We start from the raw sequence: 27573 nt of genomic DNA, 5'->3' as shown, positions 1-27573 counted from the left end.
ACGCCCGCCCCAAGCCGGGGAGGGGCCGCAGTGCTGCGGCGGGAGGGAGTGGGGAGATGCCTCGCGGGGGTGGGGGGGCTACACCCCACTGCCTCCTCTCCCCCTCCCTTCCCCGACTTCTCATTCACTCCCTCAGCCCCGCCCTGCTCTCTCCGATGCAATCCTCCAGCCGCTAGGGGGACGTGTCCGCGCCGTCTCCTCTTCCCGGCCGGGCGGGGTGACTAGTCCAATGCCTGACTGCAACCCACACGCCACGTTCCTGCCCGCCGGCCTGTTTGCTCAGGCAGGGCTGGCCCGGCGCGCTCGGACGTTCGGCGGGCTGGTAGCGGGAAGCAGGCGCTGCGGGGCAGCCCCGTCACACGCAGGACCCCGGCCCTTACCTGCCGTGCCACTAGGCTCCGGAGTCGCGGGAGCAAGATGTCGACGAAGAATTTCCGAGTCAGCGACGGGGACTGGATCTGCCCGGACAAGAAGTGAGGGGGCGGGCGGGGACCGGGGGCGGCCCGCGGCGATCTCCGCCGTGCTCGAGTCTTCTTCCTGCAGGGCTCGGGAGACGTTTTTGGTCCAGGGGCCTCTGGATGGGGCGGCCCCTTAGCACCTTCTCCCCCTGCGGGGACTTCAGGTTGGCCGAATGGGGTCAGGATAGGAATAACGCCCTTTTTATCAGCGACCTTCAGCTCCCCAACCGGGCGGCTACACTAGTCTGCGGCGCGCACTTCAGGGGCGCTTCTCTGGCAGCTCTGCGCAAAAGCAGTGACTGGCTCCGGACCCCGCAACGTGGCCCAGTGTGCGGGACCAGTGCGCCTCGTCGGAGCCCAGTCTCTAGGAGTGGGACTCTGTAGGTGCAAGGGTTTGCCTGTACAGAAAAAAAAATCAGGGTCTGGATCATAAACTGGAAAATTATATGGCTATAGAGGTACTTAAAAATCAGTGAACCCCAGCCGTCCTTCAGTCTTATTTAGAGCTGTGAAGTTAGCTTCTAGTAGGTTTGAGAAGACGTTTAATGCAGAAAGTTAAATATTTATACATAGTTTCATTAAATAAAAAAAGCCAAGCTTTTGCCAGATGTTTACAATTAATGAAGGCTCTGGTGTTTGTTATGATTGTGAAGGAGCAGAATCCTAACAAAAATAAAATGCCCAGTGGCATTTTTGTTTGGTTCTTTTTGGTCTGAAAAGAAAAACTAACCACCATGTTACAAACAGCTAACTTATTTCTGATTTTAGAAAAGAAAAAATATATTATTAAGAGCACCTGTGAATTTTTATAGCAGTTTTATTTTAGCTGCGTAAGTTAAGGGCAGGTGTACATTACAGGGACAACTCAATCTAAGCAATGCAATTTTAAGTTCTGCTAGTAGCGTAAATCAAATAGATATAGTTTAGATCAGTTTACCATAGGGTCCACACTGCACAGCATCAACAGAAGAATCTCTCCCGTCATTTTCCCTTACTCATCTTGTTCTGTTGGAGTACGGTACCAGAGTCAGACTGGAGAGTAATCCATGGACAATTTAAATGATCCTTCCTAGATCCACTCACTAAATCAAGCCCTGGGGGACTGATCAGCGCAGCATTCATTCACCCCATAGTGGAGACATACCCTAAGCTACCAACATTAAAATTATTCAAGCTGGGAACATTTCATGATTCGTTTCTCAAAACAATGGCAACTTCGTAGGATTTTTCCATCTTTAAAATGTTTTCCATATACTATCACTTTTATCTTTTCCCTTTCATTGCCCTTCATAAGACTTTTTTTTTCCAGGTGTGGAAATGTTAACTTTGCTAGAAGAACCAGCTGTAACAGATGTGGTCGAGGTAACTCTCTTTCCAATTTAGATTTCTCTTTTCATTCATCCCTCCAAATGACTGAAATGTTCAATCAGTCAGAAGGTTCTTGAAAAATATTTCATGAATCTATTTTCAGAAAAAACAACTGAAGCCAAAATGATGAAAGCCGGAGGTACTGAAATAGGGAAGACACTTGCTGAAAAGAGCCGTGGCCTGTTCAGTGCTAATGACTGGCAATGTAAAACGTATGTTGATTTTGAAATTTAAAATTTGTGTGGCAGAAATAGTATTTCAATTGTTTAAAAGTTCATGTGTTACAATGTGGCTTTAATTGCATAGGCAAGAGAAACTGTCACTTTTTGGGATGTTCTTTAAAACAGGAGTTATATGTTTTTCCCATTAGATTAGTTTTCATTTTTATTTTTTCTGGCCAACAAATATTTAGTCAGTATGACTTTGGACAGACAGGATGGTCTTTTGATTAAAGAACAGAATTAGAAGTATGTGTTCTGTTGCTGATCTAACCGAAAACATTTTTGTGTGACTATAGGTAAGTTATTTCATTTCACAGGATACTGTATGTGTGGATATTTTGTTTAAAAAAAAAAAAAAAGAGGTGGCTGTGGGAGAATATTTGATTTCATGGTGGCTTTGGGAAGTTTTGGAAGGTGCGAAAGAAGGGCAAAGTACAGAAAAATTGTTTTTCCAGAAACTTTGTATAAGAATGCTTGTTGAAATCTTTTTATGAAGACAGATTTTTTTTTTCTGATACCCTGATGTTATGAAGTGCTTTATACTTCTGAAGAGACTTCTCATTTTGATTTCTCTAGTTGGTCTTAGTTAAGGTATATACATCTTCCTGGTTTTGAAACGTGTACTTACTAGAATATTTTCCTCATCTCTAGAAAATGCTGATTAAGTCTAGTTCACATAAATGTCAAGTTTCAACTTTACAACTGACATTTGCTCCTGTGATCCTTCAGATTGCATCTGTGCACTTCTATACGTTCCTGCCCACATTCTTGACCCTTTTCCAATAATCCTTTCCTTTCTTCCACCGCTATTTTTTTCTTTTTTTTAAAATAAGAAAAGCACCTTTCCCCAATATATTCAAATTCCTGGAAGAAAAGTTAGTTACTTCTGTGCTGTGTACCTTTGTGCCGTTATAATGTGAAAACTCTTTTTATGCCCCAAAACATGCCATCTTATTGCTATATGATTTGGTCTAGGTTTGTGCATGTATATGTATTTTAATCTTGACCATAGCTATGGTTCTTTTGGGGTTCTTTGAATTGACAGTTTGACTCAGGCCTGTGATTCTTACCTGGGCAAAATTCCTATAAACTTCTCTGAGAGACGTGTGCACGTAAATATTACGAGTGGATATTGCCGATGTTACAATTACCTGTTTATTTAGTAGTAAAAACAGATCACAGTTAATCGATTTTAAATTGATCTAATTTTCTGGAGCATATTTCTTAATTCCCAAGTTCTTTAACTTGAGATAAAATGTTGCATCTTTTTACTTTCTTTCCCTCCTTCTAAAGTTGTGGCAATGTGAACTGGGCCAGGAGATCAGAATGTAATATGTGTAATACTCCAAAGTATGCAAAATTGGAGGAAAGAACAGGTAAGATGAATGTGCATTTTAAATAACTCAGTTCTCTTCATAAACTTTGTAACTTTAGAAATCATAAGTTAAAAATCACGTGGCCATTTTTAATGTCCATAGCAATGCTATTTAGTCTAACTCTTGCATGCCCTATCCTTGTAATATTTAGCATTTATATAGACTTACTAGTATATAAAGTATAAACGTGATAGTGCTTCATCTCAGAAAATCTGTAGGGGGGACAATCATTCTTTTTAAACTACTTCTTCAGTTTTCATGAAGATACAGTACTAAAACAGATTCATAAATAAGTTTCCAAAAGAATATGTTTAAAACCAGGAAATATTCATTTTGAATGTCTGGTATTAGCCATGGAGTGCATCTACACTAGACGTAAGTGAGTAATAAGTTACAGCACATTTCCAGTTAATTATTTCATAATCAAACAATAGCCTGGATCGTGTTTTGGATATAATAGGGTCCCATCTGCATTACAAATTGGAGCCATGTTATAACTAGATTAGGTTTGCAATTATGTTGTAACTGGAAGTGATTTGGTTGTAACTGTGGTGTAGACAAGCCCAGTGAGTGCTCTGTTGCCTGTAAAATTAGAAGTACTGAACTTAATTTATTCCTCATAGTGGAAAAGTACAACTATCACATTTTTCTATGCCACAATTTTATTTATTCTTAAAAATAAACTAACAGGCATGTTGCCCAGTCTTGTATGTTGAAAGTACATATACCACAATGCATTTTGTTACTTACAAGCAACTATAAGTTGTAGCTGAAATTAAAGTAGAAAATTAACATAAGACATTCTGAGCTCCTTCCAGATATTCAGAAATGGTGAAATAAGTTGGAGACGCAAAACATTTGCGGAAAATACGTGTGGGATTTGTGTACTGAGGAGTGTGTCATTGCCTTGTGGAAAACTTTTACTATAGAAGTCATTCTGATCACTTTCGAGTTTGGGAAGAGAAGGATGGTTCATTAATGTCTTTTTTTACTAAGGACACCTGAATGAAAGGCTCTGTGTTTTAGGCATTCACCTTTTTGTGCTAATTATTTCCCCTTCATAGTCATCAGTCTCTTGCAGAGCAATATTTGGCAGCATTGGTGACTTTTGTTACGTCAAAATATCTGCTGGGACTTCAAATGAGTAGCAGGAGGGAAGAATAGTTATCTTGGAAATTGCACAAGCAATGAAGGAGGAAGACACGGTTTTAACTGAAATTCAAGTTTGTTACAATAGTTGGATGTATACCTTTGGAGGGACAATTTTAATTTGTTTACCAGCAGTCATTTGCTGTGATAAACATTGTAATGAATAAGACTTCACTTTATAAAATATTTTCTGAACACAATAAAAAGCAGTTGTTGAAATCAATAACAATTGTACTTTAAATAAAAATGTCTCACAGTTAATCCTCAATTTTAAAAGAACAGTGATGTTCCCTTTTTCTCTTCTTCCCTTCTGAGATCACCCTATAAAAGTAGAGTTAAACTAAATGTACAAAAATGTTTTTAGGGGGCTAGCTTATCTCCTGTGCCAAATTTGACTGGCAAGTCTCAAGGGTGTTAAGGAATCTTTTTTATCTTCTTGATTCTCAATCCAGCTCTTGGTCCTATTCAGTTTAAAACTGCTAGCACAGACTATTAAATTCCACTTCTGCGTTTATGGGCTATAATGGACCCAACACCAGAGAAGTATGGCAGTGGTGGAGCAGAGCCCCCCTCTGTCCTGATGCCTCCTGTGGATCAGAAGGAGATGCAGATGCTTCAGCGGCATGTTCTCTCTCATAGGCAGGATTTTCTGCTGGCATTTTCACTTTGATTATTGTTCCTTCGCCCCGCCCCCCGCTAGTGTCACAAAGGAGCCGTAATCTGGCCGTTAATTAGCTAAACCGTCATAGTGCAATGTGTTTTTCCCGTAGCAAGGATTATCTGAGTTTCCAATTAGATATGAAAAGCTGTTTTTGATATATTTGTGTACAATTCAATATGTTTCCCTTCAGATTGCATAATAGTCCTTGCATATGGTTCATGATAGTTTATACATCTAGAAATGTCTTCCATCAGTTATTAATAAATTGTAGTATAAGAGAAGTATTTACCAAGGAAATTGTATTTAATGAATTTGTTCCATTTAAGAAATTACCTAATACATTCTTATTTTGCAATTTTAGGATATGGAGGAGGTTTTAATGAACGAGAGAATGTTGAATATATAGAGCGTGAAGAATCAGATGGGGAATATGATGAGGTAAGATTATGTATAATTATTACGTTGGCAGAGCATAAGGAAGAGATTTGTGTTTAGAGCACACATCTGGTGGGGAAGCCTGGCTTCAGAAACTAACTCAGGGTATGTCTACAGAGGGCACAGCTGCAGGTATGCCATTTTTGTGTAGACACTGCAGCATTAGAAGGAGGTTTTCTTTTCCATGGACTTAGTTGCATATATAGTGGGTTTGAAGCACTGACCTTGCTGGAACTATTGCAGGCTGACCTAACTGCATCCTAGCCTGTGTGATGATGTAGTTATGTCAGCCTAAGTTTTAAGCATAGATCAAGCCTGAGCCACCAGGCTTAAGGTGATCAAAGCTAGATGTCTAAATCTTTTGAATTACGTCTCTTGCAGATTAGTATGTGAAGCATGATTGGAGCTGAATCTGGAAAGTTGTAGGGGGTAAACTTCCAAAAAATCAGTTAAAATTTAAACAAGTAGGTGTTAATGGTGGTTCATGTTTCATAAGTTTAACTGCTTGCAAAATCTGCTTTAGATTTCCTATTCTGTTCTCTTTAGGGTGCTCATATTGCTTCCCAAATATACTGAAGTCTGTTATAAAGGTGTCGTGTAAAGCACAGGCTGTTTGATTGCATCCAGATTTTTCATGAATTTATCAGAATCTGTTATGTGTCTTTCATTTTCGGTCTATAGTAGGCTTTCGCCAAGTATTTTTTCCTAGGTCATTCAGCTAAGATTTCACAGTTAGAAATTTGTCTTCTCTGTCTCCAAACATAGTATTATTTTTATTTGTAATTAAAGTTGTCTTTACTGTTCTTCACTTTTTACCCTAGAAGTCTTCAACAAAAGTTAAATCTTCATTATAGTCTCTCGTATTAGATCACAGGAGGCTTCTTGTTTAAGATACTCTAATTAGCATTACTTTTGGTGGGGTGGGCAGAAACAAAGCATGCATAACTCACATTTTTATGGAATACAATTCATTTGCAATTAGTTTGGTCGCAAAAAGAAAAAATACCGAGGGAAACCAGTTGGGCCTGCATCTATCCTGAAGGAAGTAGAAGATAAGGAATCTGAAGGGGAAGAAGAGGAGGATGAGGATGAAGATCTTTCTAAGTATAAATTGGATGAGGTAAAATAATTCTTCTTTGCTAGATGGGCTTTAATTGTTAGCAGAATGTACATTGGTATTGTTGTAAATATGTTGTTTATAAACAAGGTTGATGGGGCTCTCCTAACCTCTGTGAGTTTATTGGAGTGGGGGGTGTGTGTTGGGAAAAAGCATGAATTGAGGAGAGATTATCAGACTGTACTCTGTATTTGCTGCTTGGAATGATTCTGTCAGAATTTTATCACATAAGCTTGCATTTATATTTTAACTTAATTTTTCCAAAAATATCTGGGAACAGAATTAATGATTTTGATAAATGTTCATTAGGATGTCTTACACAGTAAGTGCAGGAGAGTCTGGTGAAAAAAGAACATAACAATCTTATTGAGTTATCTACTGTTGCACTATTTCTGATGTTTTCAAACTATAATAAAATAAATGTGAACATGGATTAGATATGTTCCAAAGGTCTTCTGTTAAATGATTTTGGATTCATTTTTAGATATAAAATTGAAATAAATATCCTCCTGAACTGTAGTTTTGGATGTGTTTTGGTTTTTTGGGGGTTTTTTTCGGGGGGGGGGGCGGGGGGAGGGATGGTTTTGTATTTTGTAACACCCAGTGATTGTTAAATATTAGTTGTTCCTTTTAGGCCGTGATCTTGCAAAGACTTGTGCACATACTTGCTTTTATACATTGAGCAACAAAATCACTGGGACTTCTCACAGTATGTAAAGTTAAGTATGTGAGGAATTTGCAGAACTGGAACCTAAGCCCAATCAGTCAACAAAAGAACTCTGGAGCATCTACGCTGCTTTTTTGTCAACAGGAAACTGTCGACAAAGGCATTGTACCTGAATGGGGGAGGTATAATGCTGCAGGAGGATGTGCCAGGTTTTGCCAACAAATCGTCAACAAAGCACATTTTGCGTGTAGATGCTCCATGTGTTTTCCTGACGAAAGCCAGTTTTGCCAGGAAAAGCCTCTTGTGTAGACGTAGCCTTAATGAAAATAGTAATTCTGCTTTCTGCTTATTTTCTTCATTTTAAGGTCTCCAGACCTAACTAATAGTCTACATTTTTTCAGGATGAGGATGAAGATGATGCTGATCTCTCAAAGTATAATCTTGATGCCAGTGAGGAAGAAGATGCTAATAAGAAGAAAAAATCCAACAGGCGCAGTCGCTCTAAGTCTCCATCTTCCCACTCACAATCTTCATCACGCTCATCCTCCCACTCAAGCTCAAGGTCTAGGTCAAGGTAAACGGGTACAGGTCAAGGGTAACGCCAGGCAAAATGTCAGTATCTAACTTCTTTATTTACGTCTTTTTTTCTTGATTGACTTATAGTTTCAGTTAACAATGTAAACATTTTATATATACAGTTTACACAGGTAGATTACATTTTTATAATGGCTGTATGTAATGCCACAGTTTTGAAAGTGAGCACTTCTTTTAGTTTGTCACGTTCTACTCCTTTTGGCTTGCTATTGAGTGGTAACATTTAATGTTACACACGTTTTTGGGAAGTACTGTGAATTATTAGGAAAAAAAGTAGGAAAAACTGGGAGTTTATTTGTAAAGTAAGAGATAATGCTGATGAAGTTAGAAGGCCAGTATTGGAAAGTGTCTTGAAGGTGAAGATAACAAACTTGTTTCATGTGGTAGAAAAGGGGAATTCAGTAGAGGGAATAAGGTGATTATGAGGTGGTTTAAACTTCAGGCAAGGAAGATGATCTTAACTGAATTTAAAATTTTGCTTGCATGGCCTACATAGGTCTCAGTGAGGCCAGATAATGTTTGCACAAGAAAGCTGATTCTCAGTCATTAGTGAACAGGGCATTTAATAAATACTTATTTTATTAGCTAGTTTATAAAATATCTATCTCAAGCAAACTTATAAATTATAAGCAAACTTATAAACTTATAAATTTCCTTAATACTAACATACACAAGATTAACACAGAGAGATAGAGCTAGTATTAGTATGGCTAAGAATTAGTTATTGTATGGGGAAGCTTATAATTTAACCATAATAAATTGCTCGTGCTGAAACACGGTGCATAACAACTTGGTTTAGGAGAATTTACACTTGTAGAAAAATGTGTTGAGATGGTTTCAACTTCCTGTAGTTAAATATATTTTTACACTTGAACTGCTTCTCTGTTTAAAATATCAGCAGTTGTTTTGCCACACTTTCAGGTAAGTGAGGCACACTTTGCTGAAGTGCTCAGGATTTCAAATATGTGAAAATCGACTTTTGTTTTTCCTTCTTTTCAGAATGTGTGTATTATATGTTTTTTTTACTTGGCCTACATGACACAACATTGCCCCAGCACATTCTATTTAAAACTCATGTGCTAAATGCATCTTCCTTGCCAGACTGCTTGGTACTCTCTACTAAATTCCCCTTTTCCACTGCATAATGTTTCTACAGAATGTCCTCCCTGAACAGATCCATAGATCACTACCCTTTCCCTCAAATCCATAAGGCTATAGTGTCTACAGAAAGCTAACCAAACGCTATTGGCAGAGCTGATTGACATACCAGTTTATCAAAAAACACATTTGATAGTATGGTTCAACTCTTTCCCCTCATCATTCTTCTTGGAGTGTGAGTTGAGAGACAGGGAGTGTGTCATCCTGTTTGAACTGCACCCATCACATGGGAGACATTGGAATGCAAATAAGATTTATCTGTCATACTTTTAAAAATACATCTCCTGGGATCTCCCGAGGTTGGGTGTAATTTTGTCACAGAAACATCCGTACATATTTGCAACGTTGGGCTGAGTCTTCATTTCATTACATATAAATGTGTGCTCAGAGGAATTCCTTCAGGGAATGTTTTTGGTTTTTAGAAACATAAATCTTCTCAGGCTAGAAATAAAAGCACAGCTTATTCTTTTTCTGAATATTATGATGAAAATAGAGACACTGGTGACAATACGTATTGGGCTTTATGGAATGAATTTACCAAATATGCCTGAAAAGATTGTTAAAATCGGTTTTTGCCTTCTCTTCAAAATAATTGCAATTATACTGGACTTGTAGTATTGTACTCTTGTGGCTTGTATTTTAAGGAGACACCATCAATTTGAAAATTGCATTAGTTTAAAAACATTGTAAAATTACAAGTAAAACTTAAGTGTTTGGTAAGTTAGCAAAAAAAAATGATTTTGGTGTGTGTATTGTGCCTTTTTATATGGATGAACCAGTGAGACTGATTTATAGGCATTTTCACACCTGCTGAAAAGATTCCTCTAAATATCACCAGTTGATTAACAGATCTTGATACTTTTTAAAGAATCTGTTTAAGAAATATTCATGAGAGCATATTTGGAGTACTGTATCAGACACTGAGACTTCTAATAGAACACACTTTGAAAAAGCCAAGCTGATGGTGTTCCGTTAAGGTGCAAATTACAAGATTTGGGTTGGATTCATGAACTAATTAATGGGTAAGCAATCATTTTATTAACTTCACCAAATAACTGCTACTCTACTTTGTCTGCTTTTACAATTTAACTAATAATTCTAACGAGAACGTTCAGTATCTTATTAGGAAACCATTAATAAGAACATTAATTTCTTTATGCCACTTCCTTATGCACTGGAAATTTTGAGTAGAATAATCAATTAATATGTGAAATAGATAAGTAAGTCTAATGTACAATCTGGCACAACTTTTAAAGACCAAATGATTTTTCTCTCTCTCATGAATCTGGACCCAAGTACTTTAATGTATGATAAATAGCTGCATCAGCATACTGTTAATAACAGATTATGAAGGAGAATTAATAGTGATTTTTGAAAGGTTACAGATATTAACTGGGTACTTCAGATGCCCACGTGTCTCATGCACTGCACAGAATTTGATATGTGATTTTTTTTTTATTTTTTTTTTTCCAATATTCGTGTCTCATAAGGCTGGCCAGGTACTGGAAAAAACCCTCCATGTTGTTTCAGGTCCCGTTCAAGAAGCTCTTCCAGTTCCAGATCAAGGTCTCGGTCCACTTCCAGAGAACATTCTAGATCTCGTGGGTCGAAATCAAGGTGAATGAGGTAGCATTGCAGGGAGAAATTAAAAGGGTAGCAGAACTGATTGCTTGCTTGTTTCTTCTAAAACAAACTATTTCGACAACTCCTTTTCAGCCTGGAAGCTAGTTGTTCCCAGATCAAGAAGTTATCACTATTAAACTAAATAATTCTTGAAAATGCATGTTTCTTTCTTATGAAGATACTTTAAAAGGCTGGTCTAAAGCTAGACAAGTGGATAAACCTATGTCTGCAGTATTTCAAAGCAAGAGAATCTGAATGCATATTGTTGCTTAAAATAATTCTTGCAACTTTATGTACTGTGTCCACTGGCAATTAAGTGTGAAATATTAGATTTGTTATACTCTTATTTTGTGTGTGTTGATAATGTAGTTGAAATCCTACTGGCCAAAACTGTTGAAATGTCATTGAAAATATGTGAGTAACCCACTGAAGTCAGTGAGATTACTTGTGGTCAAGGCAAGCAAGACTTGCTGCTGATTTTCTAGGTATACTCATTGAGTCAGCTATAGCTGCTCTATTTTTTTTTTTTTTTGTAATAGCAGTTACTGAACTGTACGTGGGAGCCTAAGTTAGTAAGAAACCCTTGGAATGAGTTCACCTAAGGCTTCCTACTGATAGTAGTATGCAAATCCACCTTTCCCCCACCCTCCATGCCTGGAGAGGGCCCCAAGAGTGTGAAATAAGCGTGGGCAGATAGTCCTGAATCCTTTGATTTGCGCAAACCTCTTGAATGTCCTCATTTAGCAGGGTGGAGAATTAAACAGGGATTTCATTGTTTTCTGAAGAGAAAACTGTGGAAGTGGTCTATGCAGCCTCTGTATATAACTGCATTGCACACTCCTTATGGCAGTATATTAACTCCCCTCCCCACATCCAACCACGGTATAAGTAGTGTAAATATTGAGGGCTTGGACAAAGATATACACGCTATACAGCCCTCTACACATCCAAGAAGTGCCCTGTTCCCACCTTTATTTTTAGCACTGTTAATGTCCTCCCCTGGAGTGAGAGACTCCAGAAGCTCCCTGCAGCAGAGAGAGAAACCAGCAGAAGAGAGCTGGAAAGGCTCCCATGGCCTCATGTATACCAATGCCTTTCATTGCCCCATATAGCTACTTACTGCAGTGTGGATGCATCCTGCTTTTCATTGTGGTATGCAGCTACACATAACCTCTATTACACAGCCAGTGGTCTGCAGTGTTGATGTATCTTATGAAGCAGTTCTTTGGTTGATTGTTGGAAGGATTACTCCTTCATTCCACCCTACACTTGCCCAGTGTGCTTATTAGCTATATTTACCCTAGGCATTTGTCTGAATTTTAGCCTAATGAGAATTGCAGCTGAATTAAAGTTCAGTGTTTAAAAAAAGAAAGCAAATTATTATTTGACCATCCCATTGATGTAACTACAAGTTCAGGATAAGTATCAGAGAGGTAGCCGTGTTAGTCTATAAGGTGCCACAAGACTTCTTGTTGTTGTCAAAGCTACAGACTAACATATTTTGGAGCATAAGCTTTTATGGGCAAAGACCGCTTCGTCAGATGCATGAGTGGGGGCATGGTTTCTGAGGGGTATTTAAAGAGTGGGGTCCCAGTAAGAGGGAGGGACAGACCTGACAAGGTCTATTCAGCAAGGTGGAAATGGCCCAGTATCAACAGTACTTATCAAAAGAGGAAAGAACAAGTCAGATCAGATGGGGGATGTGAGCCTTTGTCAGAGTCTAATGGGGAGATACTAGCACCCAGAGCAGAGAAACTGCCTTTGTAAGCTGCGAGCCACTCCCAGTCTCTGTTTAATCCGTGGTTAATGGAGTCAAATTTGCAAATAAATTGCAGCTCAGATTTCTCCCTCTGTATGCTTTTTGAAATGTCACCCTTAAATCTGCCATTGAATGTCTGGGGAGATTGAAGTGTTCTCTCACAAGGCTTCTGTACCTTACCATTCCTGATGTCTGATTCATGTCCATTTATTCTTTTATGGAGAGACTGTCCAGTTTGGCCAATGTAAATTGAAGTGGGGCATTGCTGGCACATGATGGCATATATTATATTAGTAGATGTGTAGGTAAAGGAGCCCTGATGGTATAGTTGGTGTTGCAACCAACTGCCAACTCTGCTCACATTTCTACACCAGTGACGACATCACAGGACCTAACACCAACTATACCATCGGAGCTCCTTTACCTACACATCTACTAATATAATGTGTGCCAGCAATGCCCCACTTCAATTTAAATTGGCCAAACTGGACAGTCTCTGTGTAAAAGAATAAATGGACATAAATCAAACATCAGGAATGGTAATGTACAGAAGCCTGTGGGAGAACACTTCAATCTGCCTGTACACTCAGTGGCAGATTTAAGGGTGACAGTCCTGGAACAAAAAAATTTCAAAAATCAATTGGAGAGAGAAATCTCTGAGCTGCAATTTATTTGCAAATTTGTCTCCATTAACCATGCATTAAACAGAGACTGGGAGTGGCTCGCAGCTTACAAAGGCAGTTTCTCTGCTCTGGGTGCTAATATCTTCCCATTAGACTCTGATAAAGGCTCATAACCCCCTGTCTGATCTGACTTGTTTTTTCCTCTTTTGATAAGTATGATTTGATACTGGGTCATTTCCACCTTGCTGAATAGACCTTGTCAGCTCTGGCCCTCCCTCTTACTGGGACCCCACTCTTTAAATACCCTCTGAAACTCCCCCCGCCCCATGCATCTGATGAAGCAGGTCTTTGCCCACAAAAGCTTATGCTCCAAAATATGTTTGTCTATAAGGTGCCACAAGACTTCTTGTTGCTCTCAGAGTTCAGGATGAGTTATTTTTAGTGTACAAAATTGGTTTAAAACTGGATTTCAGACCTCCCTGTGTGAAATTGCTTAACTTTTGAGAGTACTTTATTTACAGTGAAGATTGCAAAACTCTTCTGTGAAAAATACGTTTGGTATCTGAAAAAGTACTGTCACTAAATCCTCTTGCTCTGGTGGATTTAACATTGGGCTTGAAGCCAGGAGGTCCTAAATTCTGTTTCCATAGTCTTGTCTGTCAGCTTTTTCAAATCAACAAATTATTTCTTTTTTTTTTATGAGAGCAAAGCTTTTTCTGCGTAAACACAAGGCAACATGCTAGGGAAGAAGTTTTGCTAACATTTTTAGTTTATTAAAATTGCTTCAGCTAGACTCTTGCAAACTCAGAGGCGGATTTGGGTGGGGGAATTTTTGAGGTTTCTTCCTTTTTTAGTAATTTTTGGATAGTTTATTTTTGAAGTAGAATTGTTTGTTTGATTCATAAACAGTAAAGTGAAACAAGATTTTGAATATGATAAAGGCTTTGCTATCTGGCTTTCAGATAAATGGCACATTTAGTTAACTGGCACTGGGGCTGCCAGCCATAGGCTTGCGTCCTGGCTGGGGCCAGGTGATAGGGGAGGCTGGGACAGAGTCCGGCTGCTTGGTCAAGGTAGGGGAGGGTAGAGCAGGCATGCCTGCTAGCCCCAGCTTTGCTAACTGGCACTTTTTTTTTTTTTTCCATCTGGCCCATGGGCATGACAGATGATAAAGCTTTTACTGTAGTTTGTATTAAATCCTGTGGTTCTCCAGCCTCTCACTTTTTGGACTGCACTACTTAGCACAAATACAGTCTTCTTGTAGGCCATCTCTCATCCCCGTCTCTGCAGTATATTTAACAAAAACTTAATTCTGGAGTCTGAGGGATAGCCGACTTAGTCTGAAGCTTCACAAAAAAACTAAGCATTCCTGTAGCACCTTAAAGATTAACAATTTGGTTAGGTAATGAGGTTTTGTAGGTAAAACCCACTCTAGATTCCAAACTCTGAGGAAGTGGGTCTTACCAATGAAAGCTCATTACCTAGTAAATAAAAGTATTAGTCTTTAAGGTGCTACAGGGCTGCTTAGGTTTTTGTTTGTTTTGTTTTTTTAAATGCTGGAGAACACTGGACAAGGCTCCTAAACCAGTGGTCCACAACACCATATTTCAAAAGCATTACTTCAAAAATAAGTATTTTCATTGTTGAAGTAATTCTTATTGGCTGTTAACTAAGAAGTAAGTATTACAGTATCCACAAATGCACTTTGTAAGGTGATGTGGCAAATCTTCTATTAAATTTCTTGGATCTGAACTCTGTAATTGATTTTTGCTGTCTTCTTTGTATTGTACACAAATTAAATCAAATTTATTTCTTAATCAATAAAGATCCAGCTCCAGGTCCATCAGGGGGTCTTCAACCCCAAGAAAGAGAGATTACTCAAGCTCTCGTTCATCCACTTCCCCTGAGAGAGGCAAGAAGCGGAGTCGCTCTAGATCTTCGTCTGGTGATCGCAAAAAAAGACGATCGAGATCACGGTCACCCGAAAGGTTTGGGTTTATGTAGAATAAGAATGGATGTATTTTTAAAATGTGCATAAGACACTTTCTGAAGAAATGATATGAACTGGAAAAGGATTGAATTTTATGACTTATTCATTTTGGTGTTTAAAAATAGGTTTTTTGAGCCTCCCTCCTCCAATTACCATACTGCTTTTTAAAACAATGTTTTAAAACCCCTGAAAATCTTTGCAAAATCTCCTGTTAGGATCATATTTCATAGAAAAAGACCTGGATTACTACTCTTTCTGTTTGAAAGATATTGTGTACTCTGTTGCTTTTTTAACTTTCATAAATGAATGCTGTGAAATCAAGGAACTGTAAATTTAATATGAAGCGTGGTAAATTTAATATTAAAAATTGTAATACAGTAGTGAGCCCAAACAGAACATTTCAAATTACTTACATGTATAGTTTATATACTACCCATCAAATAAATTTGTCTTCTATTTTGGGTGTGAGTGATAAAATTAATTTTAACTTATTTCTTTGCATGCTTTGTCTGTTTGTATCTTACAGACGCCGCAGGTCATCATCTGGATCTTCCCATTCTGGTTCCCGTACAAGTTCTAAAAAGAAATAATGTATTAAAGTTCACGTTTAAAAAAAAAAAAATCCAGTCCAGTGCATGAGGAATATTTTTAAGAACTTGGTGTCTTATTTGGTCAGAAGTGCTAAATCTGCTGGTAGAAATGCATGTTTGTCCTTGCTTTCTGGGAAACTGCAGCGTTGTTCATTCATTAAACAAAAAGTAAGGTAGCATTTTAAGCCATAAATTTCTTTGAGTAGATGTGTACATTTCATTATTCCATTTAACTGTTAGATGTTGAATAATAATACTATTAAATAATGTTTAATGGGACCCAGTTATTTTAGTACTGCCATACGGGGGTTAAGTTCTTGGGGCTACAACCAATTAAAATATTTGTCCTCACTCAGCAATGAATGGAGACGGGTTAATTCATATAGTCCCATCTCCCAAAAGAGAGCTCTCTTCACATTACTATTCCTGATCTTCTTTGATACACTTTCGCTGAGATCAGAAGGAATAACTACAATTCTTATGACTAAAGTACTACATGGGGGAGGTCATATACCCAACCTTCAATTTTTCTGTATTTAAGCAGGTAGCTCACTCCTGTTCAATGCAGACGCCCGATTCTGATGCCCCTACATACCACACCAGTAGTTGGTTCTATAATGGGTGAGTGAGACTTCCTCTCTCCCAGCTTGAAGGCTTTTTGGAACATTAAGCACTCTCTCCTCCAGGGCTGAGGTGTACCTCACATCTGTCAGTCTCTATAGAAATTTAACCTATTTAATCCTGTCTCAGCCAAGGAAGAGCCTGTTTTCTCCAGTAGTTTGGTGGGTACAGTTTCATTTCCATGTATATGATCATCTTAGAAAGGAGACAGTCTTGTATAGAGTTATAATGTTGAAATCAGCATTTCATAGGTACTTTTGGAGTGATGGGAAGACTTATGAAAGTAATTTCTTGGGCATAACAGAGCAGTGTTTTAAGTCTCTGCAAGCCAACAGTCAAAGATTAATTTGGGTTATAGAGAGCTTTTTTTTTTCCACAATAAATTTTACTTGTGGTAGATAAGCTGCACAGGAATTTCTCCTGAAACACAGATAAATCTATGCTTTTAAATAAATCCGATAAAAAATAATCACTGCCCCCCTAAACTTTATATAATTTATGGCTTAAGATGCTTTGTTAAATTTGATTTACTAGCAATGTCACATTAAAAGATGGTCACTCAAGCTCCGTTTGGTTAAGAAAGATTGTGTTAACAGTTGTCTTCAGTGGCATCATAAGGTAAGTATGTTAAGGGAAAATGTGTTTTTTAAAACAAAAAAGCAATATGTGTTGTTTGAGCAGTAAAACTTCCAACATCATGGATAGTTGCTTTTGTAAAATTAACTTCAGAAAGACAAACGGAGCAAAAAAATAAACAATTTTTTCTTTTGAGCTGATTTGACCTGACAGAGCAAAATGGTTTGTTGCAGAAATATCTTGATGATCTTTTTGCAGAAAAAAAAATTGTCTGCTACAGTTTCATCACTTTCTTTTATATCTGATTTCCTTGCTAAAGGTAGTTTAGATTGCACAAGAACAGAATCTCTTTAAACTGTGCATCTGACTTCATGAAAGTCTACGTACTAAATTGTAAAAATCGGATCTGTTAGAAGCTATATGTTACCTTTTAGTTTATTCTTGTGCTTTGTATTAAAATTGTTGCTGTACTTAAATAAAACTTTTTAAATTTAGCAAATGATAGGCTACAGAAAACAGAAAAATTATGGTTTCATTTGGCTTAGATGAACTGTACTGGGTCATTTTATGAAGAAATGATTCTGTAGACAAGTGTAAATAAAGCCTGTGAGTCAGTTAAAAATGAGTGTTTGTGTTTAGACATGTGGAACAAATCTTTCTTTTTGCTGGCTCCCTTTAAACTTTCTGTAATGCAAAGCCTTTCTATCCTATCTGTGATGTAAAAAGAGCTATCAGCTTTAAGACAAAATTGGTTAATCCTATCTCAGTACACCTCATAGAATACAAGCAACATCCATTCAGACTGAATAACCAAATGAAAAAAAAATTGGGCTGTAGATCAGAATTAGGCCTGCTTTGTGTAAAACACAGATACGTAGGTCTAGATCAATCTTTAAGTTTGTTTCAGGGTCGGGAAAAATCAATCTCCATAGCCTAACCTAGTTTCTGCAGACCTCATTTAAATATGGAAAACTTATTTTAGGCCGAGAGATGAAGGAAAACTGGTTTGGTATATATTACAAAACCTGTTGAAATGCTATCGTGGAAACAAATGAAGTTGTCTCAGAGTCTATCTTCACAAAACAAAAAAGCAGTCCTATAGCACGTTAAACACGAACAATATAATTTATTAGGTGATGAGCTTTTGTGGTATAGACCCACTTCTTCAGATCTGGAAAATCCTGTTCACTGCAGGACCCCTTTTTTGTTTTGTGACAAATGAAGCTGTCCATCAAAACCATAAGTAAAACTGAATAAAAATAGATCAGTTTCATTATCCAAATCTAGTGAAAATGGAAAATATAAACCATGAATGTAAAAGATGAAAGACTGATTTAAAAATAAAAAAAACAGCTAAATTGCTTTTTTAAATAAATAGCTGGGAAAGAAGAATGTGTTGAAATCCTAAATCATTAACAGAATACATAAGTAGCTTTAAAACTGCAAAGTGGTTTATTTTAAAAGTAAACATTTACTTGCCCAAACCTAAATTCAGTGACTTGTTTCTCCTACAAAAGGGAATGGTGACAAAAGATCAAATAATTGCTTATTTTAGGTTTATCTCTTTCAGGAACAACGTAATTAAAGTCTTTCCTTTTAAATAATTTAGTATTGTACTAACTGGGAGCAGATAGGATTGGCATTAGTGTGTGATAATTTGGGATATATTTCTGTCCCTGTGCTGTATGTGAAATGTACACCTAAAATATGTATGTTTTTAAACATTAAGGTAAATAGCCAGGCTATTTACAGACATGTTCTCTTTGGATCAGACATAAATGCCATGTAATATGCACTGACCATGGGTTATACTATGCATGTTTATGTTTTGGGAGGGAGCACACAGCTCTCACAAAGTTGCATGCAGTCAGGAGACATCTCGCTTCCTTTATGTCCATGTCCATTTTGTAGTTCAGGTAGGGTTTAAAAAAAAAAAAACTATACAGACAAAAAATAGCACAATGAGGCAATCCTGTGCATGGTCAACAGTAAATACAATTTATACGTGTGGCTCACAAGACCTCAGTGAGCCTCTGGTTACCAACCCTGATGTTACATTTTGTAAAACACTTGAGTTTCTGGTTAACGTAGGCAGTGGTGTGTCTTCTCATATCATTCCTCTCCTTTCCTACATACTAAATAGATCCATATCCCCATGTACAATATAATTGATCGAAGAGCTCAGTATCTGTACCTACACTAGAATTTCAGTTTGTGCCTCATTAGCAGTTTCAGAGTAGTCTATCTTTTTTCATATGTTGTTTAGTTAGGCAAGCCCAAGAGTGCTGTCATCCACTTCAGTGTCAACAGTAGACAATACAATACATTGTCCTCTCAACCATTTTTCACAATCTTGACCCCCTGTTTATCTGATAGGCTGTGTCTTCACTAGCTCCCTACTTAGAAGGGAGCATGGTAACTAAGGTATTGGGAGATTATTAATGAAGTGCTGCACTGCACATACAGCCCTTCCTTAAGCTAATTCTCCCCTCAGCAACTTTGAAGTGTTAAGCTTTGAAGTGCTGGCTCACATGTAGCTGCAGTTAACCCACTGGTACTTAAGTGCCTGGGCACTCTTCAGGAGTAAAGGGACTTCGAACTTGCCTGGGTACTTAAATATACTGCTAGGTTAGCTGCGGCTACACGTGAGCCAGCACTTCAAAGTTTAGCACTTCAAAGTTGCCGTGGGGGAGAATTAAAGTGCTGTATATGCAGTGCAGCACTTCATTAATAATCTCCCGCCACCTTATGTACCATGCTTCCTTTGAAGTAGGGAGCTAGTGTAGACACAGCCATTGAGATTTAAAAATACCAATCTGTCAGAATCCTGAGTTTAAAAGAAAGCAGGGGAAGGAGAGACTGAGAGCAGAATATTTTGTAATGATCTAAAATGGAAATGAAATCCTAAAATGAATTGTTGGTATCTCTTCTTACTGTCTGGATTAGCACTGTAAGACAAGAATTTCAATGTCTTTGGTACGCCTTTTGAATTATTGTGGAGAACTTGATATCACTGAGTCAGCGCAGAATGACTGAGGCAAGAAGTGGCATTTAGCTGGAGTATTTTCAACAATTAGGTATTAAAACCCATTAACTCAAATGCCTTTTAATCAGTGAGAATACAAACTGGAAGGAGTATATGCCTCTGCCCCTTCATTTAACACATAAGGAAGCTTCAAATCCCCATCTGTAGTTCTTCCAGCCAGGCATACTGACAGAAGGTGTGGGGGGAGAAAGGGGTGCAAAGATGGTAATTGCCCAAGGCTCAGCAATTCAAAAGGGTTCTGGGCTTCCAGCCACTGCTGCTGTTCTACTGTGGCTGCATCAGCATCTGGAGTCCCAGGGAAGCTACAACAGGGACGTGACTAAGCAGGTGGGGGATACTGAGCAATGGCTTCCCCCTGTCCTCAGTCCCACACCTTCCACCCAAGGTACTGCAGCTTTTGTCTGAGGTTGGATGCACAGAGATGTCCCCACACCCACCCTGCCCAGTGGCCCCCAGTTCTGTTGCCTGCCCCCCTCCTCTAACAGTAAAATACAGTAATCCCCTGACATGCGTGATTTTGATTTGCACTTAACTTGCATTAACATGAGTTAAGTGCAAATTGAAAGGGCAGCAGCCCCTAGCTCCCCCAGCTGGGAGAAACTGCAGTGCAGGAGCTGTATATCTACCAGGTTCCCCCATGTGAGGGAGCCTCGGGGGCAGCTAGCTGCTGGGGTGCTATTTGTCTCAGCTGGGAGAAACCATGCTGCTAGGTCTGTCTGCCCACCCAGCTCCCCCAGCTAGGGGAAGCCAGGCAGGCAGACAGATGCACTGCCAGCAGAGGGGAATCCTGGAGCCAGGCTGCCAGCTTGTCCCCTGCTCCCCTGTGTCACTGGAACCAGGAAACTGACCAGGGCTGGTGCCCTGGTCAGTTTCCTGTCTCCCCTGCCTTATGTAGGAAATTTTACTTATGCAGGTTTGCGAGAACAAAGCCCCCACATAAGTGGGGGGTCTACTTTAAAAAAATATTTATTTGACTTGATAAAATACAAAATGAATAAAAACAGTATGTTTATAAGATACAAGCCCATACCTTCCTCCCCTTTGGAGTATCTTAAACAATGGCTGACAGAATTCTTGTAGCTTTCTAGCTGAATTAGGCAAAAAGCAGACCCTTAACATATGTACTTTGCATCATTCTCTTATTTTGGATCATCAGAATTTGCACAGGGCCTTAGTCTTGAGAACCAAAGAGTGGACTCAACGTTACATTGCTTTTCTAGTAGGAGTGTGCTAGTGCTTGAGAAAAGTGGGGGGAATGTTTCTTCTCAGGTATATTTTTAACTATGTATCTTAATTTGGTTGTGAAACACCAATTAACATTAACATGAAACATTAGGCCTGATCCCAGGCATCCCTAACTGTAAGGTTGCTGAAGCGCAGAGGACAAGTTGCGTGATGTATCACCCTGCAATTTGGATGCAGTCACCCATCCATTACTTTCTAGGTTTTTTATTTTCTTGTAATGTTCCATTCATTTATTTGATCGTGCAACATTAATAGAGTTAGGATTACCCAAAGGAGAGTAAACTGTGTCTACACTTGCATTCCTCTTTCAAAAGGTATGCAAATGAGGTACAAATTTGCATGTCTGCCACCTCATTTGCATATTATTTCAAAATAGCTTCTTTCGAAAAAAGAAAACCAGTGTAGACACTGCTCTTTTGAAAATAAATCCCCCCATCTTCAAAAGAATCCTGGTTCCCTTTTTTAATGGGAAGAAAGATTCTTTTGAAGATGGGGTTTACCTTTGAAAGAGCAGTGTCTACACTGGTTTTCTTCTTTTGAAAGAAGATATTTTGAACTAACATGCAAATGAGGCATCAGGTATGAAAATGTGCTTCGTTTGCACTTTTGAGTTACCTCATTTGCATACCTCTTTCAAAATAGGAATGCAACTGTAGACACAGCCTAAGAGAGAACAGCAAAATTAGCTGGCATGGGATTGCAGGTATTTCAGTGTTGGCATAGCAGTGGAGAGCTAACGTATTAGTTTGGGAGAAAAGAGGCTTATAACTAACTGATGGTGGCAGTAGAGTATCTCAGGAACAGACACTGCACACAGGTTTTTGTGTCTTTCAATGACAGTATGAATCTAGCCTAGATCAGAAGAAATTGGAAGTAATTGACAGCTGAAGGCTTGAAAGATGAGTTAGATGTCAGGGACCAGTTGCTTAGCGGAATGCATCCTCCTCTAAAAACTACCATGTTGAGAACCAGGATTACTGGCAGTCTCAGTGCAGGGGCAAGGGTCTAAACAGGCAAAGCGGCTAAATACACCCCTTAACTGTGTTCCATTCAGAGGCATGTTAAGGCAGTGCAGCATTGGGAAATTACCCAGAGCATTGCAATCACTGTTTCCAGTCTCCAGTGTCTTAAAGTCACCTAAGACAAGCTGAAGGCAGTTCTTACCTATTGCATTATATATTTAATCACACATGCCAGGGTTCAATATGGAAATCTGGCTCACATTCTGATGACTAGAACTGTTAAGTAAAATCCACAGTACCATTTAAGATGGGCGTTCTTATTTTAGTAAATTCCCAAGTGTAAGTAAGCATGAACACTCAAGCAGCACAGAGTGATTGATTAGCAGCACAATCACCATTGTATTACCAGAACAAACAGCAGCTCTTCAGCTTCCTCCACCCATACCCAGGTAAAGCTGAAAGCCCCTCGTCATTCCAGCTGTAGCCATCGTGTGTGGATGGGAGCCAAATTGAAAGGAATACTCAAGATACACCTTAAGTTAGTGCTGCACTGAACACAATCTCACATTCAAAAAGGCCTGACTATATAGGTATAATCCAGAGTTCCTTCTAACTTTTTTCCAGCCATGGGTGGAATAAATTTTATGTGCACCAAAGCATGTGTAGAGATGCACACCAATAGAAACACATAGTGCATGCTGTGGGTGCTCTCCTATTGAGCTGGGCAGCACCTAAATCTCTTGAGTGGAATCTATTATGGCTTGCCAACTTGTTTTTGTTCTCCAGTGGATCCAGAATCCTACCCACATGCCTGTATTTTTGGTCTTACACTGTCACCCAGGAAAAAAAATAATACATCAAGACAATGTTAGCTGTACAAATGATAACAGCTCCATGAGACTTCATATTCTAAATATAGCTATTTGCAATAGATTGATTACTGTGCATAAAAATATGCACATGACTCTATTAAGCAAAAGTAGCATGTTGTACCAAAAAGTAGCATTTAGTACACTTCTTATGTAAATAATTTTGCACTCAGTTGTCTATCAGCTGACAACTGAAGAAAGGTGATTTAAATGGTCTCTGAAATACACTCATCCCTTGCTATCTGAGCACAACTGAGTCCCAAATTTCTGCTCGTAGGCGAAAACTCATAAGTGCAACACTAAATTCCCATTAAAATGCATGTAAAAGTCTCCAATTCATTCCAAATGTTTGTAATTTGACATAAACCAGATGAGTTTAGGTACTTTTCTGATATATTTGAATAGTTTGGAACCAGAAATAGGATATAGTGTATGTATGTAGAGCAGGGATTCCCAACCTATGGGTCAGGACCCAACCATGGATCTCATTAGATTTGTTAAAGGTTGCCAGCTGGGCTGTTCCCAGCTGCATGTGGCTGTTAAAGAAGCCATTTGCAGTTTCTTAATACTGCTGCCTCAGGCAGAGATCTATCAATAGAGATAGCTGCCATCTCCAGCAGCTATCTCTATCACTAAGGATAGCAATCACCTTATGCCTAGGTGCTGAGACCTTAACACTTGAGTTAACCATTACCCCTGCATAACTCGAATTTTCCTGCAAGAGGAGGGGAGCCAGTAAACACCAGGGCTGGTCAGTTTCCTGGCTCCCAGAATGGCAGGAGCTGGGAACCAGGGGCAGGCTGGTTCCAATCTCCCCATGGCTTGCAGGACCACAAAAGTGATCAGCTCATGGCAGGTTAGTTTCATGTTCCCCCCAAGGCAGGGGAGGGAACCAGGCTAAGAGCCTTCTCCCTTCCCTCTCCCCCCCACCAGCGAGAGGGCTGTCAGACAGCTGCATGTCTGAGGGAAGGGAGGGCGAAGGCTCCAGCCCTGCTGTGGGATCTCCCTGTCCCTCAGCCAGAGGCCCTGCAGCTGGTTCATATAAGCGTGGGAAGTTCACTCCTTTAGCGAACAAAGGGTGGTATGTGTGTCCCTTGTTTTAGCGAGTACTCATAAGTAAAGTACTCATTAAACAAGGGATGAGTGTACTGTATGATGTGAAAAAATGCCAGGTTATTAACACGCTATATCACTGGATGGTGCTGTTGTTTCAGAGAAATGCAATTCTCTATTTCTTTGGCAATAAGGTAAATTTTAAATAAATAAATAAGCAGTTGGCATTTGAACTGAGCAGGAACAAAGCTTGCAGAAGGTGAGGGCTTGGGACAGGAAATGGGAATCATTATTATGGCTCATGTCATGAAGGAGGTCAGACTTCCCACTAACGTGATCAGAATGGTTATGCCTCTTAGAGTGTGTGAATTATAGTGCAGTCGTGCACTTTTCCACATTAGGTTTTCATTAGCGCATGCACAATTGTTGCAGTATTTACACAGGCCAGTAAGACTTGCTGTATCGCTGTGCAAACATGAACACAATGGCCTACATCGTGGAATTCCCTATACCAGAAAGTTTAACCAAATAGCAGAATTCAGTGCTGATAACAAACACCCTACCCCTATCAGTCTGTTGGAAATTTTAGGGACCACTGGAATTGTATTGCAAGTGGTTGAATTGAACTAATTTAAGTTATTTTCTATCTTTTGGACTTACTTCAGTTATAAACAATGAAAATAATTAAATGAATTATTTAGATCAAGAAGAGGACTAGGAAATAGGGACACGCATGTTCTGTCGTTATCCTTATTGCTTTAAGACATGTTTTCAATCCAGGGCATGTTCACAGACCTCTCTGGACTCAGTTTACTCACTTGCAAAATGGAATTAATACATCAGGACAGGTGGCTTATTGGTTAGGAGAAAAGCTAAGATTTAAGGAATCTTGGCTTCAAGTCCCTGCTCTACCACAAACTTCTTGTATTACCTGGTGCCAGTCACTTAGGCCTAGTTCCTCAAGGGTACTTAGGAACCCTTCCAATAACCCCCATGGGAGTTAGGATCTTTAATACCTGTGAGGATTTGAGAAAAGCTGTCTTATCTCACACATGGCACAGGCACAAAAAGCAGTGAGGCACTCAGATGCTAGTTACTCCGGCCATTTAAGTTAGATAAATGTCTCATGTGCAGTGAGATGTGTGTACATCTCAGCCTAATTACAAAGCTGCCTAATGATTTGGATGTGGAATTTCTATTGGTTTTAATGTGAATTGGGTGTTCAAACCTATTAGGCAGCTTTGAAAAGCCTCAGATTTCATGCTTGTGAAGCCTACTGCGCACACATGGTTGTGTTCCCTTCAGAACCACTTTTTGGTTCTTAGTCACTAGGAGACTGCTGAAATGTTTGTGTTACAAACATGTTTAATATTTTCCTAGAAAAAGTGTTAACTGCAATAGTTAAATTAGAGAAAGTGGGGGCTAATGAAACCTAAATTTATTTCGTCACTTGATAAAGCTCTGATACAGATCAGTGGTGAGACCTAATGGTAAAATATGTCAGCAAGGATGCCAGAGTTTAGCAATTCCATCATTCATATCATTTATAAGATGTCACTCTAAACCTGACAGCAGGTTTTCATTTACACAGAAGTGAAAAACTAATTAAACTTCCCTAACAGGAGCCAATAAATATTTCAGACTCACTTTGCATAAATACCCCCCATTTGTTATTTTTCTGTTACAGATTGGCACACCTGAAAAAATAGCAGGCTCCACTAACAAAATATCATCTTGTACTTTCAGTTTCTTGTAGCTAAGATTGCCAGTGCTTGGCTATAATCGAAATGGCAAACTGACTTTGGGGTGGGGGAGTTCCCCCTCTTTTCTTTTCCCCTTTTGTAGACAATAGTCTACCTAAGCATTTAAAATTGCCATACCCTAATTTTAGCTTCACACTATTCCTCCTTAACCTGATATGAAAGGAATCAGGTGCAGCAAGAATACATGGCAAAATTTTGCTTTCTAAGGAGAAAGACTACAGTTCATTTTGTTTATCATGTGGTTACCCAACTCCACGTCTTTGATGCTAAAGTTAATGACAGCTATTGGTGCTTATATGCCAATAATATTAATAGATACCTGCACAGGTGATGGCTAGTCAGGAAATAACTTGCGTTTTACTAGCAATGAGGCTATTGTACTGGGTAAAAACATGAAAGAACTTAAGTGCTGGAGGCAGTGTGATTTATAACTAAGTCAGTCTTCTATAGCATAGTTCCAAATGAAGAAGTGAAAAAAGCTCTGATGTGAATTTAAGTTGAAGATGAGCAGCAAGAATAAAATGAAGCACCTAACAACTTTATTGCTAAATGTATCTGGGCAATATTAACAGGATTTTTAAAAGTCAAGGTACCACACCACTAGCTGTTTTTTGCAGCTACAGACTAACAGCTGTTTTGCTGAGACTAAGTGGTTAAGATTTACCAAAACAAACAGTTGGGGTCTCGCTTTGTTGGCACAAATAAGAACGCACAGATAGATATACACTAGAGTCAAAATCGCTCTTAAAATCATTTAACTAGAGTATGGTTTCATCTTGCCCATGGAACGGGCTAGGGGACTTGCTCCGACCCCTCCAGCTCCGTAACGCTCCAGCCGGGGAGCGAGGCTAGAGGCTGCTCTTACCCCGCCAGCTGGGGGCGGCGGCGGAGGGGCTGCCCTGCTCCAGACGCTACCCCCAGCCCCGCTCCTCCCGCCCCATGTTTGCCCGAGTCGGCCTGCCCAGCGCTCCAGCCTGAGGCCGCAGAGCTGCGCGGGAAGGGGAAGGGGAAGGGGAAGGCGGTGCGGGGTGAACGGCCCCAGAGCTGCTAACGCCAAACCGAGTTGGGCGCCCGCGCGGGCTTTGGCTCGGTACCCGGGCCCGCTCGTGTGCGACCTGCCAGGGCGTTTGCCTGCGGCCAGAGCCCAGCTCCCACCTGGCGTTGACCCCCCCAGCCGGACAGTGCAACTTGCCCGGCACACGCTAGGGGGCGGTTCCCCTCTCCCCCGCCCCGCCCCCTCCAATCACGCCTCTAGGCCACTTCGAGACTTGATGCAAGAGCCGGCGGGGTCTACTCACTTCCCCCCTCTCCCCACCAGGAACCACAACCGGGCAGGCGCAGAATGAGCCGAGCCAACAGGGTCCGAGTCCCGGTCCCGCTTGCGGCACCGCTGCCCACCCCCAACCCGGCTCCGGCCACGCCCGCCCCGCCGTTACCTGGCGCCCGCCGCTCGGCTGAGGCCCCGGCCAGTGGAATTCCACCGGCGCCGGTTCGCTGGGCGCGAGCCGTGCCACCCGCCGGCCTCTCGGGGGAGGGCTGCGGCCCCTGCCACTGGCTGAAAGAAGCCACGGCGCCCCGCCCCCTCCGCCTTATAGCGCTGCTGCTGAGGCTAGCTGCCCACTGAGCGACCCGCCATGGGCTGGGGCAGC

At 40.0% G+C, this 27573-nt stretch overlaps 1 protein-coding gene across 1 annotated transcript; it reads left to right on the top strand.

Annotated features, from left to right (window-relative positions):
* Window positions 1–226: 226 nt before the first annotated feature.
* Window positions 227–17608, top strand: ZRANB2 (zinc finger RANBP2-type containing 2). The gene is made up of 10 exons (XM_075002788.1): window positions 227–473; window positions 1768–1820; window positions 1930–2038; window positions 3341–3423; window positions 5595–5671; window positions 6651–6788; window positions 7854–8026; window positions 10735–10821; window positions 15036–15197; window positions 15726–17608. The coding sequence occupies exons 1-10, from the start codon at window positions 418–420 to the stop codon at window positions 15787–15789; spliced, it is 1002 nt and encodes a 333-aa protein (XP_074858889.1). The 5' UTR covers window positions 227–417; the 3' UTR covers window positions 15790–17608.
* The last annotated feature ends 9965 nt before the right edge of the window (window positions 17609–27573 follow it).

The sequence above is a fragment of the Carettochelys insculpta genome, chromosome 9 (genome assembly GCF_033958435.1).
Source record: "Carettochelys insculpta isolate YL-2023 chromosome 9, ASM3395843v1, whole genome shotgun sequence".
NCBI classification, from domain to species: domain Eukaryota; kingdom Metazoa; phylum Chordata; order Testudines; family Carettochelyidae; genus Carettochelys; species Carettochelys insculpta.
Note: the sequence above shows the minus strand (reverse complement) of the source record. Positions and strands in the feature narration are given on the sequence as shown.

Excerpts from the sequence above, each read along its gene's own strand:
- ZRANB2 (XM_075002788.1), top strand. The coding sequence starts at position 418 with ATGTCGACGAAGAATTTCCGAGTCAGCGACGGGGACTGGATCTGCCCG. Across the intron at positions 10,822-15,035 it reads TCTCGTGGGTCGAAATCAAG|ATCCAGCTCCAGGTCCATCA; the intron begins GTGAATGAGGTA and ends TAATCAATAAAG. Across the intron at positions 15,198-15,725 it reads AGATCACGGTCACCCGAAAG|ACGCCGCAGGTCATCATCTG; the intron begins GTTTGGGTTTAT and ends TGTATCTTACAG.